Source organism: Desmodus rotundus, chromosome 5 (genome assembly GCF_022682495.2).
Source record: "Desmodus rotundus isolate HL8 chromosome 5, HLdesRot8A.1, whole genome shotgun sequence".
Classification (NCBI taxonomy): domain Eukaryota; kingdom Metazoa; phylum Chordata; class Mammalia; order Chiroptera; family Phyllostomidae; genus Desmodus; species Desmodus rotundus.
This window is the reverse complement of record NC_071391.1, coordinates 33,201,244-33,222,223: the sequence shown is the minus strand read 5'-3', so window position 1 is coordinate 33,222,223 and position 20,980 is coordinate 33,201,244. Positions and strand designations below refer to the sequence as shown.

The 20,980-nt window shown below is 55.2% G+C and overlaps 1 protein-coding gene across 1 annotated transcript in view; it reads left to right on the top strand.

Moving 5' to 3' along the window:
- OTOG (otogelin) overlaps positions 1-20,980 on the top strand; it is a 73,182-nt gene that overhangs the window by 33,336 nt on the left and 18,866 nt on the right. Inside the window, exons 25-38 of the mRNA XM_053924415.1 lie at positions 238-376; positions 2,007-2,141; positions 2,437-2,583; positions 2,857-2,976; positions 4,805-4,921; positions 5,558-5,714; positions 8,943-8,969; positions 11,432-11,599; positions 14,227-14,505; positions 16,587-16,704; positions 17,374-17,453; positions 17,881-19,667; positions 20,300-20,471; positions 20,818-20,963. Coding sequence (XP_053780390.1) covers positions 238-376; positions 2,007-2,141; positions 2,437-2,583; positions 2,857-2,976; positions 4,805-4,921; positions 5,558-5,714; positions 8,943-8,969; positions 11,432-11,599; positions 14,227-14,505; positions 16,587-16,704; positions 17,374-17,453; positions 17,881-19,667; positions 20,300-20,471; positions 20,818-20,963 — 3,592 coding nt within the window. The remainder of the gene's footprint in view (positions 1-237; positions 377-2,006; positions 2,142-2,436; positions 2,584-2,856; positions 2,977-4,804; positions 4,922-5,557; positions 5,715-8,942; positions 8,970-11,431; positions 11,600-14,226; positions 14,506-16,586; positions 16,705-17,373; positions 17,454-17,880; positions 19,668-20,299; positions 20,472-20,817; positions 20,964-20,980) is intronic.

Below are 20,980 nucleotides of genomic sequence, written 5' to 3'. Positions count from 1 at the left end.
TGCACACACGTGAGTGTGTACGGGCTGTGTGCTCCAGCGGCTGCGTCTCCTACATGAAGTAGGGATCCACAATCCCACCCTCCAGGCGTCTGTTGGAGGTTGATGTTTGTTGACCCCCTCCCCCCACACCCCCCAGAGGCCCAAGTGGGAGCTCAGTGGCAATGTGTCCATCAAGGGTATTCAGAGTAGGGGTGGGGGTGGGTGCCCTGCGAGCTGGTCTGGGTGCATGTGTTTCAGCGTGTGCCGGCAAGGCTCATTCCAGTGTGCTCTCCACCCCTGCGCCGCCACCTGCACGGCCTACGGCGACCGGCACTACCGCACGTTTGATGGGCTCCCGTTTGACTTCGTGGGCGCCTGCAAAGTGCACCTGGTCAAGGTGAGCTCCCAGATACGTGTGCCCAACTGGCTCTGTGGGGACCCAGAGCAGCTGAGGCTGCAGAGCTGACAGGGCGATGCTCTGGACTTCAGTCTGATGCTGATTGGGTGGGTGGGGGAATCTCACCCTGAGCTGGGGCTGTCTAGAGGTGGAAAGAAATGCCAAGGAGCGAACTAGAGGCTGGACAGGGCTCGCCAGTGATAAAACACGCCACTACCTGTCCACTTACCGTTATACCCTTGCCCCATAGGGTCCCCATGTTTTTCTGTCTGTGATAAGAGCTCACGCTGTTTGAGCTTTTATTATATGTATGACTGTATTGAACAATTTTTTGTGAATTATTTTACTTAATTCTCACAGCAACCTGACAAGGTAGAGTTATTGACCCCATGTTATAAATGTAGTAGTAACTTGGGCATAGGGAACATCACACGGTGAGGCAGCGACAGAGCTGAGTCAGGTTTGAACCAAGAAATCTGACTGGAGAGTCGGTGTGCTTAAAGAGCCACGTGTTAAAGCCTTCAGCTCACCAGGAGGAAAAGGAATGGTGATGAGGGCGGGCATAGTAGAAGCAGGAGCCCCTTCAGGAGGAGAAAAGGCACCAACAGGGTGGGGGGGAGAGTGCCAGAGGCACACCAGGGACCTTGGTTTTGCTGAGGGCCTGTCTATCTCATTATACAATAGTAGTTAATAATAATAATGATGATGATGACAAACCTTTTGTGGAATGAGTTCTATCTATGGGGCAGACACTGTCCTGGGGTCTTTCATGTAATTGCAATAACTCTGCAGACCCCAGTTTATTTTATTGTTTCAATTTCCAAGCTAGTATGCGCTCTTCACTAACATTTAAAACAATGTAATAGCACATATTAAAAACGAATATTCCTCTTTACATCTCTTGTGCTCACATTCCCTGTTCCTCTCAGTCAGGTGTGACTCCTGCAAGATCACTTTCCACGAGACACTCACACACTCTTACACACACACTTCGTCTAATCTGCATGGATAGGTTTCTACGGTTTGCTTTTCTCCACTTAGCAGTACACCTTGAACATTATCTCATACAACCAGCACACATTTCTTTCTTTCTTTTTTTTGTTGAATTCTTCAGAAAGGACATGCTCTAGTTAGTTTTATGATTCCCCCCATTGATGGATATTTAGGTTGTTGCCAATATTTAAATGCTCAGTGAATACTTTTGTGAACGTATCTCTAGACTTCTAGAAGTGGAAATTGCTGTAAAAAGTTATATACATGTAAAATGTTGTTTAATGCCTATAAATTACCCTCCAGAAAGGCTTACACTACCATCATCACTGTTTGTAAGATAGTGCCCCTTCCCTCACGCCACAATTCATTCATTCATGCATTCATTCATTCCCTCACTCCCTCATTCATTCATTCATCAGACACCTTTGGAGAGTCAGTACATGCCAAACACTGCACTAGGTACCCCCAGAGGACACTGCGCTCCAGAGAACTGAAGGAGGGCGCCCAGAGTCGCACCGCTGATAAGAGGTAGCAGTGCACTGAAAGCACTTCAGAGTCCGTGTCCCCCTACCTCTGTGCCTCTCAGCAGGACCTCTTCTCTCCCAGACGTCACTAACCCAACTCGTTTTCTCCTCAGAGCACGTCAGACTTCAGCTTCTCTGTGATTGTGGAAAATGTAAACTGCTACGGCTCTGGCATCATCTGCAGGAAACTTATCTCCATCAACGTTGGGGACTCACTCGTCATCTTTGATGATGACTCGGGAAACCCTGTAAGGCCCAGGGCAGGTGGAGGTCATGTGGACAATGTGCGGGTTAACAGGGCTGGGGGCGGAAGAGGGCTGAGTGGTTTCTTTACCACAGCAGTGTCTCTGGGAGCCACTGAGTCAGCAGCCCGGATTGAATTCCTTGGCCAGGGTCAGGAACACAGAAGTCAATGTCAGGGCGTGAGGGAGGCATAGGAGTTGGTGAGGTGCTGGGGCTGGGCTGCGACTTGTAGTCAGGCCCAGCTGCCCCAGGTGTGGGGGGACACTTGGGCCTCAGGAATGGCCATCTCTGTCCCTCTAGAGTCCTGAGAGTGTCCTGGACGTGAAGCAGGAGGTCCACACCTGGCGAGCAGGGTTCTTCACGCTGGTGCATTTCCCACGAGAGCACATCACCCTCCTATGGGACCAGAGGACCACAGTGCACATCCAGGCTGGGCCTCAGTGGCAGGTAGTCACAGGAGTAGTGACTCTCAAGGGGCCCTCTGCTCCTGCCTGGGGCTGACCCAGGCCACTGGGTGTCCTTGGGTGACCTGTACCCTCACAGGGGAGCCAGGAGCATCATTCCTCCTGTCCCACCTTCCCCAGCCCTTCTCCTCTGACCCTCCTCCCATTCCTCTTCATACTGTGACCCCAGGAGTTGCTCCTGGGCTCACGGCGACCCTCTGCCCATGGTTCACCCCTGGCGAGCCTTCAGCTGACATAGTGTCCTCTCTTCTTTCAGGGCCAGCTGGTGGGACTCTGTGGGAACTTTGATTTAAAAACCATCAATGAGATGAGGACCCCGGAGAACTTAGAGTTAACTAACCCACAGGAATTTGGCAGCAGCTGGGCTGCAGTTGAGGTAAAGCCTCCTCCCGTTGGCTGACTCTCACACAGATGGGCCCAGGCCAGCACAGGCCAAACGTGGCCCAGGTCAGGGAAAAGGGCCATTGGTGTGAGGCTGCTCCCGCTTCCCTCAGCCTCTGAGCTACATCCTCAGCCCTAGCCTATCCCACGGCCCAAGGACACACATCACCCCATCTCAAAAATCAGTGTGCACACTGCCCTGGATGAGGCTCTGGGGGGAGGGGATGGCTGGGAAGGACACAAAGTCTCTGTCCTAGCAGAGAGGGCCACCTAGCAGGAAGGTGAGGCTTGTTGAAACATGACCACCTTAACCACCTCTGTGCCCCATTGCCTGGCACTTGGTCTGGCACAGAGGAGAAGCCAAGAGAGACCCATGTGGGTTGAGGCAGTCAGAGAAGGCTTCCTGAAGGAGGTGGGACTAGTGTAGCACTTCAAGAATAAGCCATATTTGGAAGGATGAATGTATCAGAGGGAAGACCTCTGAAAGGGGGAACAACATCAGCAGAAGCAGAAAGGAGGGGCGTGTCCCACAGGTTTGGGAAATGTCTGACTGAGGCTGCCACGCTGTGAGCATTGAACCTGGGTTCTTGCCTTGGGTCTTCCAGTGACCTGTTGGGTGACCTTGATTAAGCCCCAATCTTCTCTGGTCCTCTGTGAACGGGCTGTGCCAGGAGAGTATAATGAATAGATTTCACTTGTGTGACAACTCAGATCAGTCAGATGAGGCTGCTGGAGACGCTGTGTTGAGAAATACCTAAGGCTTGTTTTAAGTGCAGCTGGAGGAAAAGCTGTGATTGATTAGTTATGTCTGCCATGGTGCAGCAATGGAGAGTGGTGATACCAGGTTTACATATTTACTTTTCCTGGACTGAGTAATCTTAGGTCCTTAATTCTCTGCTAGGCAGCAGACAGAGATGAGCCTAGGTTGACTGGGGTCAGGAGAGCTGTTAGTCATGGCCTGCAGCTCAGTGGAATCCTAAGGTGGGACAAGCCTGTTCTCACAGCCTCAGAAAGGTGTGCTCTACCCCATTCTCATCCTGGAGACGCTGAGTGGGTGACTAACCTTTATTGCTCCCCTCCTTTTACCAATCCCCATTGCTATTTCTCCCTTGCTAATCTCCTTGGGCGTTCCCTGGGGGGCTGTAGTGAAAATGTAGGCCTGAGGGAGGAGGTTCCGCAGACATTAGGAACTGGTATTAGTCACTTATAGTTGTGTAGCAACACTACCACAGACTTAACAGTGCTCAACCATCGCACATATGATCTGTTTCTTTGGGTCAGGAGACAGGGCACGGCTTGACTCGGTCCTCTGCCTGGGGTACCACAGGCTGCAGTCAAGCTGTCAGCCAGGGCTGGGCTTTCGCTGGGCAGGGTTGTCTGGGGAGGATCCGCTTTCCTGCCCACTCACGTGGTTGTTGACCACATGCAGTTCCTTGCAACCATAGCACTGAAAGCTTGTTTGTTTGTTGGTTGTTGTCCATAGATGACCCTCAGGTCCTAGAGACCACCCACCTTTTCTGCCATGTGGGGTTCCCCACATGGCTCCTTGCTTCTGCACAGCCAGGAAGGGAGAGACTCCACAACATATGCTGCAACATAGTCATGCAGCCATCTACACATAACCACGCCCACCCATCACCTTTGCCGTGTTCTATTGGTTTAAAGCAAGTTCTAGGTCCCTCCCACACTGCAGGGGAGGGGATCACACAGGGTGTGAACACCAAGAGGTGAGGACCAGGGGACCACTCCGAGAGTCTGTCCACCACATCAGGCAACAGGCACTGGGGGGCAAGGAGGTCAACAGCCCTGCCTTTGCCCCTCAGTGCCCAGACACTCTTGATCCCCGGGACACGTGTGTCCTGAATCCTCTCCGAGAGCCGTTTGCCAAGAAGGAGTGCAGCGTCCTGCTCAGTGAGGTGTTTGAGACCTGCCACCCTGTGGTGAGTGGACCCCAGCCACGGCCACTCCTGAGTCCCCACCCTCCTCCTTGGGATCCCTTCTGCTCTCAGCCCCCACCCCCCATCATGCCTCGGGAGAGATACTGCAGGTCTAGAGGGGAGACCCATTTCTGCCATTCCCCTGCTTCCTGCCTGCGCCAATGAATCAGTCTGTCCTGTTTCCCCAGACAACCCAGGACAGACATCCAGACAAACAGAGCTTCTGTGCCCTTTCATGCTTACCTCAACCTAGTTCTCCCTCCCAGTCAGGAAGTTCTGAATAGTGATCCCAAACCCCTCCTGCTGTGGCGTAGGCAGTTGCTTGTTCTGCCTGCATTGGAGACAGAGGAGAGCTGGAGTTCAGCCTGCACCGCACTCGCCAGGGCCTCGAAGGCAGCTGTCAGCCTGGCCTCTGCTGTCTCTGGCCCTGGCTGGCAGTTCACACCCCATGTCTGTTCCTCAGCCACACCTCCAGCCCCTGGACCCAATAGCTTAGGCCCTGGCCCCGCACGGGCAGCTTGCTCCATCCTGTGGTCCCTGCATGTTTCTGCTGCTCCCTGAGGCTGATGGGCAGCAGCCAGGATGCTTCAGGGCAAGCATTCAGGGTATGACCCCTGCCCTCTGACTTCTGACCTCTAGGTGGATGTCACTTGGTTTTACTCAAACTGCCTGACGGACACGTGTGGGTGCAGTCGGGGTGGTGACTGTGAGTGCTTCTGTGCCAGCGTATCCGCCTATGCCCACCAGTGCTGCCAGCACAGGGTGGCCATCGACTGGCGGACCCCACGTCTCTGCCGTGAGTGTCCAATCACCCGAGGGGGGAGGATGGGGTCCGCCTGTGGGCAGGCCTGTGGGCACCATCACTCTGGCTAGCATCTACTGAGTGCTTACCATGTGCCAGGCACCAACTTTGTGTGGATCAACTGTGCTTTGTGTGGATCATTCACTGAGTTCTTCACCAACTACCCTGTGAGGCAGGACTGTTTATTCCCGCTTTAGAGTTAAAGAAACAGGTTCAAGAGAGACTAAGTGAGATGTTCAAGGTCACACAGGTTAGTGGTGGAACATGGCTGCAAACCTGTGCTCTTCACCACTTTGCTGGAAGAGTCAGGAGCCCTGGATGCCAGACCCAGAGCTGCCATTCATGAGCTGTGTGACCTCCCTGGGGCTCAGTTTTCTCATCTAAAAAGAAGAATAGGCTTGTCCCACCAGGTTTATTGTGAGGACCAAACAGGACAATGAATGTAAAAGCTCTTTGTCAGCTGAGACGTGCTGTCAGAGGCAGCCCAAGATACCAGTACATTTAGGGCAAAGGTGGTCTGCAAATGCTTTTGGTTGCACACTCTTGTCAAGTAAAAATATTCTGAGCACATATTCACATGCATACATACTGTATTTTTCATACTATAAGACACACTTACCCCCCAAATTTGGGAGGAAAATGGGGGTGTATCTTATAGTCCGAATGTAGCTTACCTGGCTCGCTGGGGTGGGGGGTGGCGGTGGAGCGGGGGTTTTTTTCCTATTTTCCTCCTCTAAAGCCTAGGTGTGTCTTATGGTCCAGTGCGTCCTATAGTCTGAAAAATATGGTAGATACATGTGCCCATGTGTGTTACTAGTGTAAATGTGTATCATAATAGACACTAGTGTAAATGTGTACCAAATAGACACAAAAGTACCATATTTTTCTGTGTATAATGCACACCCACATTTTTGGCCCAAACTTTCAGGAAAAAACTTTTAATTTTTTAATTCAATTTTTTATTTATTTATACTTAGGTACTTTTTTGTATTATAAAGGAATTTTAGCATTTATTCTTAAAGATATTATGATATAAGAATTTTTTTGTAATAAGTAATTACAAAACACAAGAACAGGAACAAGGTATTTCAGGCACTACCCATGTATAATAGACATCCTTATTTTTCCCTCAAAAGCTTGGACAAAAAGTGCATTATACATGGTAAAATATGGTAAATATTTGAACGATGAATCAAAATATATGGAAATTTAAATTACTAATTAAGTATTTATTATTTCCTTCTGCACACCAGTAATCTTCCTGGTGTGAGCACACCTCACTTTGGGGTGCTGTGGCCCCACGGCCAGGCTCTCTGGGTTCAGACCCAGGCCCACCAAGCGGGGTGACCTGAGCATGGCGCTTACTCTCTGAGTTGTAATCAGGGGTTGGGAGAATTGTACCCACCTTGCAGGGCGCTGTGCGATTTCAGTGAGATAACAACACACGTACATTTCTTGGCATGGTGCTCTCCACTATTGCTGTCATTTTCCACAGTGACATGCAGCTGGCATGTCCTGAGCTCTGGGGGCTCCTGGCAGGACGACCTCAGGGGAAGGTGGAGCTGAACTTGCCTTTGGCTTCCCTTTTCTCTGTCTGTTTTCCCGAGAGCCTTCCACTACAGATGCCCTGGGTCCCCATGCGGTTTGCTTCTCCCTCTATTTCTTTGGTAAAAATCCTTCAGGAAGAAGGGAACACACATTTAGTGAGGACCTACTGTGCGCCAGGCCCTGTGCCTTCTGTGCATTAACTCATTACTATTCAGGCCCTGGGCTAGGGTGAGGCGAGTGAGCCACCCACTGGGCCACAACGTAAACCCTATGTCAAGACAATATAGTTTAAAAATCAACAATAATATAAAAAATAACTTTGATGAACAAAATATCAACATTTTAAGTAATGGCAGGATTAATATTACCGATTTTTCCTTTAGCCTCAAGCTCCAGTATGACTTGGCAAGGCGCTGTCCCTCACCCATCTTTATTTTAAAATTTTGGTATTCTATTCATCGTGGATATTTTGCATTAATTTTAAAATTTAAAAAATATTGATGGACATATTATATATCTTGATTACTGAGATTTTTGATGCTTCCTTAAATTCTGCGTTGAGCTGAGCACTTGCCTTCCAGGGACAAGTCCGAGGGGCAGATACTAGCCGTGGTCCCGTCTCATAGAGGAGGGCACCGAGTTACAGAGAGGCTGAGTAACTTGTCCCAGAATGCACAGCTGATGAGTGACAGGGATGGGGTTAACGCAGGTCTGACTTTAGAGAGCTGGCTCTTGACGACTCTTCTGGGCTAGCTGCCATTACACTGGTACACGCTTGAAACCAGAGGCCCGGAGATCCTCTAGCTTTCTAGTTCAGTTTCCTGAGTCTACAGGTGAGGAGAAGCAGATACTTGTCCATAGCAACACAGCAGGTCAGCCTTCTGACCCCAAGTGCTCTTTCCAGAGAGTAATGCCAAATGCAAAGGAGTGGTGTTGGTTGGGGGTTTGGGGTGTGGGGTGGAATTGGTGGCTGTCTTCAGACCATACCTATGAATGCAGAAGCCCCTCATCAACCTTGATCCCAGGTCTACCCAACTGGCTCCTCATAGCCTTGCTCCTGCATTTAGGTGACCTCTTCAAGGTCCCCAGCTTACCTCAGAGGGCTGAGGACTGACTCTGTGGCTGAGGAGCCTGGGAAAGAGGCTGTGTTGCTAGACTGGACCACTAGAGGGTGCACTGAACACACGCCTGGAGGAGCTTATGAAAGCCTGGTAGAAACTGCACCCTGGCACTTCGTGGCCCCTGGTCCCTTCCCACCCAAGGCTTTTGGAAGACCAACTTTTACCTTGCACCTGCATTCCTCTGGGGCCTTCTGCAACATTTCTGATTGGAACTTCCACCTCTTGATTCTAATCTTGCCCTTTGGGATCACATAAAACAGACCCTTCTCCCCAATATTCATTCATTCATTCATTCATTCATTTGCTAAATGCTGAGTGCCTACTTTAGGGCAGGCTTTGAGCTTTGTGCTGGGGGCACAGAGAGGAGCCAATGTATTTCCTATACCTCAAGACATCTGAATCTGATGTCCATGCCTGAATCGGGAAGTGGTGGGGAGGCAGGGGTTGGGGCAGGTCCGGCCCTTGGGGAGGAAGGAAGAGCTGGGATGCTAGGGGCCTGGTCTCTGCCCACCTGTTCCAGCTTCTAAAGAAGCCTCTGTTCTTGTCCTTTCAGCATACGACTGTGACTTCTTCAACAAAGGTAAGCCCGTCCTCCGTCCTCCCCAAGTGGAGCCAGGGGCACTGCCCACCCTGTCCCAATGCCATAGCAGCATCAGCCACCCTGAGGCCCTGCTGGCCCTGGAAGAGCTGACATGGGGCACGGAGGGACCCTGTCATACAGAGAAAGCTCTGACAGTGCATGGCCCAGGGATGCCCCAGAACTCTGTCCCCAGCAGCCTACCTGGAGCCCACGCCAGGTCAGCTTCCTGGGGATTGTGCTCACCAGGCCAGGGCAGCTTCACTAGGAAGCAAAAACCCCCTTTGCACCAGTGGGCTTTCCCATGACCTTCATGATCTAGCTCATCAGACCCATGGGACATCATCTTGGGTTTCTTGAAGTTTTGAGTTGGCAATGGCCAACGCCAACTGCTCTCCCTGAGGATGGCTTGGCTCAGCCCATCAGATTCATCATCAAAGTTAGACAAGATCTCAGGGCACCTGGATATGCTTCCAGTTTTGAGTTAACTAAGGTGGAAACACAGGCCATGAATAAAGACCCAGGGAGGTTAAACCAGCGTTAGAGCCAATTAGTCAATTTAACCCCTGGGGTCAGGCAGGCAGTGTGGGGAGGGCTGCCCGGGCGTAGTTTTCAGCACCGATCTCTGTCCAGATGGACGAAAGTCAGACGTTGGCAGAGTCAGATGCTCACTGGGTTCTTGGTGTCATTTGCCTTTGACTCCCAAGCTTCCCCCACCACCCACCCCGCCGCCTGTCCCTTCCAGACACCATGCTGCCAGGCACAGGCCTATGTGGGTATAGGCCCAAGTCCAGTTACCTGCATTATCAGATTTCAGTTTGAGAAACATCCCCCCTGGAAAGAGTATAGCAGCTAAAATGATAGGGAACCAATTAGAGACAAAGGTACCAGTTAGGGGTCTGAGTGATGAAGGCTGGCCCAGGTATAGCATAATTCACAGGGACTGCAGTCCCGCCTAAAAGTTAAGCCCCCACTTGTTCCTGATGGCCAAACCCTCTAACCCCTAAAGGAATAGATCTGTAATGGGAGAATTCTGGTCCCGGGGACAGGCAGTGTCTGTCTGATATCAGGCAAGACATTTCAGCAAGACAGCTCTGAGTGGCGTTTTCTCCCTTCCGTGGCATTTTGGGTAGCAGTAACTGGCAAAGGACAAGCTGTTTCTAGCATCCTCCGCCTACTCAGCCTCCCACCCACCCATCCATTCCTTGCTCTGCATTTCTGCCCACATTTTCTCTGGTCCAGGCCCTGCTGGTCGCCGGGGCGTCAGTGGTCAGCGACGGCTGTCGCTGTGGACCCCTGGAGCTGGCCCGCCCCGGCTCTCCAGAGCCAGTTGTGTGTTCCCAACTCTGCATTCAGTTGGTAGTTTGAAATTAGCCCCTGGTGGGAGTATTTACATCGTGGAAATCAGCAGACACTACAAATTGGGGTTTTGTTTGTTCAGTTTTGGGGGCTGATTATTAAATATTTACCAGCACAGTGCTACCTCTCTCCCGTCTGGTAGAAGAGACCTGCCTGGACCCCCAATGGAAATCCCTCCTAAGAGCTGTGATCAGCATGTGCCCCCAGGGCTGGGGGAACGCAGTGGGGGGAGGGTGCAGGGCACGCTTCACCAAGGAGTGACATTTGAGCTGTGCCTGAGAGAGTGGGCGTTTGCCAGGCACAGAATGGCAGGACTACCCCGGGGCGGGGGCTGCATGAGTGCACACTTGAGGCAGGACACAGCACAGCTCTTTCAAGGAAAACCAGAGGAGTTTAGTGTGGCAGGGGCAAAGGGGTGGGAGGCAGGGGGTAGGCAGGGGTTGGGGCCCCCCAGTGGGCTCTTGGGTTCTATTTTGAGGGCAATGGAGAGCTATACTTACATAGGCTAGGAAGGTGACTTGGGTGCTTTGGGGAGGAAGCCCTGGATGTAGGAAGCTCATCAGAGGCAGGGAGGTCAGTTACAAAGTTTATAATGGTCCAGCCTATACTGACAACTGCAGGAACCCAAGAGACACAAAAGTGACACAGGCTTGGAATAAGGAAATGCTGACGTTGAGCCCAAGCTTTCAGGGCCTTCACCTCTCAGGCCCTGGGTGGGCAGAGGGCAAGTCGGACGTCTCCTCCCCGTGGCAACCCTGGATAGAGCAGTGGCTGACAGCGTAGAGGCCCAGGCAGTGGGACAGGCCCATGGAGAGACTTTTGGGCGATCCAGATGACCCTGTAGGTGACCTTGTTCCCAGGCTTCCTGTGAAATGATTCAGGTGCTTTGCAGAGGGTTAGTCCCCATCAAGGCCTGACAGCCTGGGGTTCCTGTCCTTCCTTCTCATGAAAATCAAGGTCCCTAGGGCTTGGGGTGAGGGGAGTGACCAAGAGCACGTGTTTGGCACCCTCCCTCAGCCCCACCTCTGGCAGGGGCGGGCAGGTAAGGGTGGGAGGTGTGCAAAGGCCCAAGAAGGCAGGCCTTATGACTGGCTCTTTCTCTCCAGCACTAGGTAAGGGCCCCTACCAGCTGGCCAGCCAGGTGGCTGGTGGTGCCCTCGTGGCTGTGAAGGCGGCAGGCGGTGCTGTAGTCCTGGTGAGTGCAGAGGATGTGGCACCAGGGGACACTGTGAACTTCCTGCTGACGGCTGCACTGTACAAGGCCAAGGCCCATGGTAAGGCCCCCCTCGGGGGGAGGCAGTTGCCAGAGGAGGGAGGATGCTGAGCCTCCAAACCACCTGCAGTGGCTGAAGGAATGTGCGGCTCCAACAGGTGTCCCTTCCCCAGTTGAGACAGGATTTGACGTCAGTCTCTTAGCTTCTTTGAAGAGACAACTCCCATCTTCTTCCTGAAAAAGCCAGGGAGGCCAAGGTGCAGATGCACCTTTGTACCGGGCTTTACACAATCTCTATGTTCTAGAAAACCAGGGTGGCAGTAGCTGCTACTTCTCCCTCTCCTCATGCTGCTCCTTGCTCTCCCTTCTTCTCTTTCTTCTCCTCTTCTTCCTTCTCTGCCCCCATCCCCCAATTTTTAAGACTGGGTAGATTTTAAACGCCAAGGGGAAGCTGGCTGATGTCTCGACTCAAGCAAGGCCTCCACTTCCTGTGAATGGAGGAACGGGGTCTTGATTTGCTCAAGTTACAATCCTGAGGTCCAAGCGGGCGTGTTACACAGACTCAAGCACAGCCCCACAGCCTCCTGGGGCTCAGTCCACCAGCAACCTCGGAGGGCTTAGCTTTAGTGGGCATTGCCCTCGCTTCAGAGTGCAGTTCTGCTTGAGTGGTGCCAGGACCCTGCATGGAGACGAGTGACCACGGCTGGTGTTTGTGCTCGTCCCTGGGCCAGCCAAGGCCTCTGTTCGCTAGTTCCAGGAAGTTCTCTCCTCTGTGGCCATTTGTGTACGTCCCAGGGTGTGGTCACTGTGACCAGGGTTTCTCCCCGCAAATCCTGCTGGCCCCATCCAGTCAGTATCTTTCTGATCACAGCAAGGGGCCATGCAGCCAGCGCCAGCGTCCACTGGGACCTTGAACCCAGACACTCCTCAGAGTGGTCACCCCAATCTGAGAACTCAGGATCTGCCATTTATCTAGTGTCAAGGATCTGTGCCCCCCTTCCTTCTGCCTCCCCTCCCTCTCTCCCTCTCTTCTCTCCTTGCCTCCTTCCCTTTCACCAAGCCCTAATCCCATGCCAGGCACAGAGCTGGACACTGGCAAATCAGGGAGATGAGAGGCACCAACCCTGCCCACCAGAAGGCCACAGTCCCCCCCAGGAGACAGGCGTGGTCAGAGGCAGTCCCAGTGCTGGGGGGACTGCCCCGGAGAAGCGTCCAGCTCCCTGGGAGTCAGGAGAGGCTTCTCAGCACAAGTGATGTTCCCCTGCAGGGCGGAAGGAGTCAGGAAGGGACTTGCAAGCCAAGCTCAGGAGGCGGATCCTTATGCTGAGGGCAGTGGGGAGCTGTGAGGGGATTTAAGGAGGGGGACCCCCCAGCTCATGCTCAGCTCCAGGCACAGCCAGAGTCCCCAGCTATGGGTGATGTTCACGATGGTGTGACCTGGGGGTACAATAGGAGGTGCCAGGAGGGACCTTGTCACTGCACCAGGAGACCTGGGAGTGAGGAGCCAGACACTGGGCCACAGGAGGGCCAGAAGTACCCCACCGTCCCCCAGAAGGACACTTCTGCCCTAGACATTGCCGGTCCCCAGATCTCTGGTCCTGTCTCAAAAAGGGCATCTCACAGCCTTTCAGGTGTGATAGGCCATCGTTGGCGGGGATTTTGTTTTCCACTCAATATTTTAGTCTAGTAAGTGAGGTCTAGGTCAGAGGAAGTGTTGATTTTCCAGTGGTTTTATGGGTATTTTAAGCAGAACTCCAGAGCAGCGTGACCTTGAAGAACATCACTGCGGACAGGAGCTCCAGGGTCCAGCCCGCACTTCAGTCAGGTCTGGGTTTCATGGGTGGCTGGGGGCAGGGTGAAGGCCCAGTGAGGACCCAGGCTCCCCTACCCCACTCCACCCTGTGCTCCTTCCCTCCTGCACTGTGTCCAAGCTACTGAACAGCAAAAGAGCAAGTGCCTTACAGGTGAGAGCTGGGGTGGCTGAATGAAGGAGGTGTCCCTTGCAGTGGCCTTGAAGGATGGGAAAGACTGTGATGGGAAAAATGTAGAGGAGAGAATGTTCTGGGTAGGAAGGGAGAATACTCACTCAGCGGTGCGCCCTGCACTCTAGAAACGGGCCTTGTTGACATAGGAGAAAGGGCAGGGGACAGGCTCTGGAGCTCTGGAGAAGCGCCTTCCCCTCTCTGGACATTGTTTTCCTATCTGTGGGTTGGACTCAGGGTCCCCTAGTTCCACTAGCTCTCACCCTCTGGTGTCCTGAAACCTGGCATGTCGCCAAGCCCCAGCTTGTCCAGTATGACCAATGAAACGGAACTCCTCCAGGGTGGCCATTTCTGTCTGTCCTGCCCATGGCTCTATCCTGGACATCTAGAGTTGCACCTGGCACAGGGAGGGTCCTCAAAAATGTGTGTGGAAGGAAGGGAGGGAGTTCAGTCACCTCCTGAGGTTGGCAGTTGGTGGCTTCTCTAACTCTCCGCCTTCCCTGGGGAAGAGGAGGTGGGCACAGAGGGGCAGCCAGCAGGCAGAAGGAGGTGGGCTGGGAAGGGGGACAGGTGTGGAGGAACAGGGCCCAGCTAGTCCACAGAGTGTGTGCTGCCCTCTGTCACTGGGAGTGCAGACAAGAGCCTGGTGTCTGCCCCCCACCTGGCCCCCTCGCTGCGCTGACCTCACCCATGTGGTTCTTTGCAGACCCGGATGTAGTTTCCCTGGAGGCAGCGGACAGACCCAACTTCTTCCTCTGTGTCACAGCCAATGGGTCCCTGGAACTGGCCAAGTGGCAGGGCAGTGATGCCTTCCACCACCATGCCTCCTTCTCGCTGCACCAGGGGACGTGGCAGGCAGGCCTGGTGGCCCTGGAGTCCCTGGCAGAGCCTGGGTCCTTTCTTTTTGTGTCAGGCCCCGTGCTGGCCCTGCGGCCCTACGAGCACACGGAGGTGTTCCGCCAGGGCACACTCTTCCGCCTCCTGGGTAGGTGTCCACCCTGCCCTCACCCTTGTCCCCTCAGCCCCTCACTCAACTGCCCCTCCTGCCCTCTCCCCACCCTCCTTCCAGTTGTCCCCGAGGACCGAATCCTCACTCCCCTGACATGGAGAGGCCCCGTGGGTGCCACCCCTGAGACAGGAGGTGTCCTGGCCTCCGTGTTGGTGGCCCAGAGAGCTATGGACACTGTGGCTGGGGCCCCGCCAGCTTCCTGGGTCTTGCCTACTCCCACAGTCTAAAAATAGAGCGGCCTTTGTGGAAACGAGGGGAGAAGTGATCGCGGTTCTGCTTGCGTAGCCCTCTGACTCAGGTTTCTTGCTGATGGGGACACATGCCTGCCCCGTGAGCCAGCAGCCTCTCCCTGTCCCCCTTGGACACCCAGGACCCTGGGCAATGATGGCGCAGCACCATGTCCTTTCCAGCCAAGACTGGTAATGGCTTTGCCATCCCCCTGCCAGGTGTGTCTGCCCCCAAGCCACACACTCTCTGCCCAGACCCTGAAGGCTGCAATCCTCATTCCTCTACCACTCCAGGCTGGCCTCTCTGCCCCACACGTGCCCCTGTACGTTCAGGCCTGTGAAGGCACTTCGTACTGTATGAACGGATCCACACAGGTGTCCATGTGTCTCCAGCCGGGCTCCTCACTTGTCACCCCCACCCCACCCCACCCTACTCACCACACACGCACACATCAGGCCTGGGCCGGTGCATCCCTCCGCTCCACGGTCACCCACCCAGTCCAGGAACCCCACCTAGGACAGACTCGTCACTGGCTACGATGGCAGCACTGTGTCCCTTCCTGCAAGACACTGAGGCAGAATGGATTGAGCCCAGGCTTTGAAGCCAGACAGCCTTGGGTTCGAATCCTGACCTCAGTCCTTGGCACTTGGAAGAGAGCCCCGATCTCCCTGCCTGTTTCTTCCCCCGAGCAGTGGGGGTATTTGCCTCAGGAGGCTATGGTGAGGTGGTCGATGGCATCCCGTGAGCTTTGCTCTGGGCCTGGCTCATGGTTAAGTTCTCGGCTCTGGTCCCAAGGCTTTTGGAAAAGCAGGTTTCTTCAGAGTCAGCAAGTCAGGAAGGGGCTGCCAGGGTGGGGCTGCCCCTCCCACCTGCTTCAGAGCTGAGATCCGTCAATGGGGCCACGGAGGTCTGGGGTCTTGTCTGCCTTGAAACCCCCCATGGGCTACACACTCCCTGAGGATCCCTCTTTTGCGAAGGCACTGGCCACAGAGGATCTCTCCCCTGGGAGAGTTTCATTTTCCCAGCCTCTGCAGCGCCTCAGTTTTTCCTCTACAAAATGGGAATAATAATAACGCTACTTTGTAAGATTATTGAGCACACACTTGTGGACTGTTGAGTGAGTTGTTGTTAGTTGTAGTAGCCTAAGTTACTAGGGGCAACAAAGACAGTGCTCAGACCTACTCTACCTGCCAGGTCCTGAATCTGGCTACTTCCCAGAGGCCCTTGGGAACAGAGAGGGTGGGCCTTGCAGAGAATAGCTCTCTCCCCTGACCAGGAGCGGGGTGGTTCGGTTGGGGCAGGACAAATGCCCCACAGGGCCTTGGGCTGAGAGGGGAGGGGATCCCCCCAACACCTCCCCCCACCCTTCAAGGGAACGCTTCTTGCCTCCATGGAGGTCGGCAGTGGCCTTAGCCAGAGGCAGAGCAAGGAAGAAGAGATTGCGTCCTTGGGGGCTGGGTAAGCCTGACCACCAAGGTCCCAGAGGGGTAGGGTGACAAATAACCTAGAGATCAGGGGTCCTGGCCTCCTCCTGGGCCACCCCTCAAAGCCCAACTCCAATGCCGGCTCCCTAGCACCATCTGCAGCCCCTACGCCAAGTTTCCTGAGCCCCATCCCAAGGATCACCCAGGCACTGACCCCAACTCTCAGGGATACACTGTCCCCTGAGGTTGGCTTTTATTGTATTTGTCTCCACTTTTCCTACGTGAGTCCATTTGTCTCTTCTGCGGGACAGGACTGGCGTGGGCTGAGCTGATTACCTTTGTGCTCTGGCAGCTGACTCAGAGCAGATGCTCAGTCTTGGGACTCTGGGGTGGTTGCCTTTCCAGATGCCAAGCCGTCGGGGGCTGCCTACCCCATCTGCGAGTGGCGCTACGATGCCTGTGCCAGCCCCTGCTTCCGAACCTGCCGGGACCCCCAGGCAGCCAGCTGCCAGGATGTACCCAGGTGAGATGGCATGGCGTTCAGGTGTGTGTATTAGCATGTTTGAGCATACATGTGTGGGAGTGGGCTTGTATGTCATCTGTGGGCAGAAATGGGAGTGAGGTATGTGTGGACTCGCACATATGTGCATGTTTTGTGTGCTGTATATATGAGGGGTGTGTACGAAGGTGAGTGGGCCTCAGATGGGCATATGGGAATATCTGTGCACAGTGTGCATATAACTGAGCCTGTGTGTGTGTGCAGGCGTGCCTGGCATGTACATGTATATGAGCTGCATGCATTTGGGTGTGGGGGCAGCCGTGTGCGCGAGTGTGTATACGCTGATGTTTGCAGTGGTCTTCGTGGATGTATGTGTACGCCGTGTGAACATTTTTGAGTCCCGCAGGCATGGAGGGGGTGTGAGCATGTGCCTAAGTAGAGACACCTGTGAGCATGTGTGAGCGTTTGTGTGTTTCCACCTCGGTCCGAGGCAGGAGTGTGCAGCATGCACACTTGGGTGTGTGTGCTCCTGTGTGATATGTGTGACAGTGTATGGAGGTTCACAGGAGTGTGCACACGATAAGAACATACTCACGTCATAAGAAAGGATGAGACCTGTGCTCAATCCAGGTGAGAAGAGCTGGCCCTCCCCCCGCATCCCAGACCGCTGACCTGCCCCTGCTCTGTCCTTAGGGTAGAGGGCTGTGTGCCTGCATGCCCCACCCCCAAGGTTCTGGATGAAGTCACACAGAGATGCGTCTACTTGGAGGACTGTGAGTGGCCTGCATTCTTCTTCCCTCCCTCAGATTTGCTGTGAATCCCCAGGGTCTCATGGACCCGCATGCCCAGAACTCCCAGGTCCCTGGACAAGCAGGGTCAGCACAGGGTGTCTGGAAGGAGAACACTGTCGAGCAGGCTGAGACCCCATCCAGTCCTTTCTCCGATTTCACAGGGAGAGAAAATGAGGCCCAGACTGAGGAAGGACTGGTCTGGAGTCACAGGCAGAGTCCAGACCTGCCGACTTCTCTGAGTTAGTGTGCATGGCACAGCCATGCATGGCTTGGTCAGGCAGCCTGAGTGGCTGTGGGAAGCTGTCTTTCCCCCTCACCTAGGCTGCCCCTCAGATCACAGCCCTGCACCTTGGTGACCACTGGGGTGGCAGTCACCCCATCATCTGAGCCTCTTCTGTCATCTGCCCAGGTGTGGAGCCCACAGTTTTGGTTCCCACCGAGGTCCTTGGCAACGAGACCCTGCCTCCCAGTGAAGAGCTGCCCACTGCCAGTGACCAGGAGCTACAGTTTCCACAGGACACTCCTGGGGCCCCCTCCCTCAGGCCAGCAGTCACCCCAGCTACCCCACTTGCCTCGGCCCTGAACCCACCCCTGGCAGCCACTGAGGGGCCGACGTTGCCTCCAACCCCCACTCGGGAGCTGCTGAGGGTCACTACCTCTAACCTCCCTGCCCACTCCACGGAGGCCCTGGCCAGCAAAGGAGAGACTGCCAGCCTCCTGACCACCCCCCATGTCCCAGCACCCTCCCCCTCCCCCTTGTCACAGCAGATGTCCACCCCTGGTATGGGGTCAGGTGCCATGGAGACGGCCAGGGTAACTATGACCTTTGCAGGGAGCCCCAACATTACAGTCTCCTCCCAGTCACCCCCTGTGCCCCGCTTCCCACTCATGACCAAAGCGGTGACGGCCCCAGGCCCTGGCTCCTTGCCTGCTAAGACGACACCCTTACAGGCCTTGCCGAGCCTGGCCTTGCCCGCAGGTACCTCCTCCAGGCCTGTGGCTTCCCCTACAGTGACCTCCAGGCGCCCCACTTCCTCAAAGTCCCCAGAGCATTTGCTGACACCTGCAATAACAAAGGTCATGAACAGGACAGGGACCCCCCTGCCCGTACAGGCCCAGAGCATTTCCAGTCCCAGCAGCCCCCCAGCCGAGGCTAGAACAGCAGCAGAACAGAGTCCTGTCAGCCCCGTGACGACCAAGGGAGTGGAGACGGGGCCATCCACAGAGAAGGTCCTGCCTGGGCAGGGCCAGCCTGCAGGCCTGCCGCCATCCCCACTTCCCCGCCCACTCCCTACTGCCCCACCTCGCCCCACCGGGCACACACCCACAGCCACCAGGCCTCCAGCTCCACCCCCAGGGACTCTGGCTGCCACCGGCCTGTCCACAGTTCCTCATGGGCTGGGGGCCACACCCTTCGTGTCTCTGGAGTCAACTCAGCCACCCCAGCTCCTCTCTGGCCTACCCCCTGACACCAGCCTGCCCCTGGCCAAAGTGGGCACATCTGCCCCAGTGGCCACTCCTGGTCCCAAGGGCTCTGTCACCACCCCTCCACTGCAGCAACAGGCCACGTCTCTTGCCAAGGCCACGACCCCATCCGCTCAGACACTCAGCACCACCCTGCCTCTCACCCCAGACGTTGTGGCCCAGATGCACCCACCCAGTCACACGGTCCCTCAGACAACAGGCACAGTGCCGGGCCTGCCCCTGGGAGCCACACTGCCAACCTCGGCAGTCATGGCTGTGGCTGAGGGGGTAGCCTCCACAGTACCTGTCGCCCCACGGAAGAGCACCGCAGAGAAGATGGCCATCCTGTCCAAGCAAGTGTCTCTGCCCACCTTGCCACATGGCTCTGCCCAGGAGGGGCCCACAGAGCTCACACCAGCTGTAGCCCACACTCTTGCTGCCTTGGTGACTGAGGCCAAGGGCCCCTGGGCCAGCACAGTGCCACTGGGACCCACGGCCCAGCACCTGAGCCTTGTCTCAGCCAGGACTGCCTCCCGAGAGAGCTCACTGGTCTTGCTCCCTCAGCCGGCTGAGGCCCACGGGACCTTGGCAGGACCTCAGCCACCAGCAGAGCCTGTGGGAGAGGCCACCACCCAGCAGTCTGGGCGCTCGGCCGCAGTCCAGAGCATCTCAGCGGGCTTGGCAGAGGCCTTGGCAACCACCACTGAGGCCAATGCATCCGCCCTGTGTGTTGTGAGTGGCTTGTCAGGATTCTGACCACCTGTATGTGGACCCTCCATGCCTCCCCTCCTTCCATGCCACTGGGCTCGGGCACCACCACGCTCTCACATTCCCGGGCTAGGAGCAAGTCCTGTCGTGGCTTCTCAACCAGTTGCCAGACCACGAGATGGGGTTCAGTCACAGTCTTCACCCCTGCCTCAAGCCCCTAGAGCCTGAAAAGCTGTCCAGGCTCCTCTGGGCCCCTGATACCATAATAGGGTGGCACTGTGCCCCATTGGGGCACCAGGGGCTAATTGGGTGGCTTGGTGGGATGCCCAGAGTGTGACAACGTGGGTGTGTCCGTGTCATGTTTGTGTCTGGGCACCTGCATGGGACTGGGTGCACACGTTTGTGTTCCTGTGTGTGAGACCGTGAGCACTCAGACAGCTGTGTGTGTGTGTGATACACGACTGACCCCCAGGTTCCGTGGGTGGAGAATGAGGGTGTCATTCCCTGGCGCTTTTACCTCAGGGTCTCCTGCCAGAACCTACACCTGGAAGGGTGCCATACCCTCGGGCTTTGGGGTGGGTGTGGGGGTGGGTCGGGGTGAGTGGCTCTGGCTTCTAGGATGGGCATTCACACTGTCCCTCTACCCTGTGCCCCAGCCAATCGTGGAGGAGGAGGACTGCGTCCGTCACATCTGCTTGGAGGGCCAGCTGATCCGCGTGAACCAGTCCCAACATTGTCCCCAGGATGTCGCACCCCTTCGCTGTGGGGTCCTGGGCCTTGCTGTGAGAGTGGGCGGGGACCGCTGCTGCCCCTTCTGGGAATGTGCCTGTGAGTCCTGGGGTCCACTGGAGCCTCTGTTCCTTTCGTGCTGTGTCCTCTTGTACCCCTGCTCCAGCATGCCCTCTGCCTCTGACCTGGGTGCATCCTGGCCTTAGGGTAATCCTGGCCTGAAAGTGACCTCCTGTGGGGCCGCTTGTCTCAGTGTGACCCTTGGCCTGGCAGATTTCCTACCCTTGCAACCTCTGATCTCTGTGTGATGCCTGCTCTGTGTGAACCCCTGGCCCCCAGGGCCTCTGAATCACCCAGGAGAAGGCTCAGGCACTTGCTCCGTGTTCCTCAGCAGCCTTGACCATGAAGGCATCTGTTTATTCTTCTTGCCCCTGCCCTCCCCCAGGCCGATGCTCAATCTTCCCCGATCTGAGCTTTGTAACCTTTGATGGGAGCCATGCAGCCCTGTTCAAGGAGGCCATCTACATCCTCAGCCAGAGCCCAGATGAAATGGTCACCGTCCACGACCTTGACTGCAAAAGCGCCAACCTGGTGACTGTCCCCTGCTT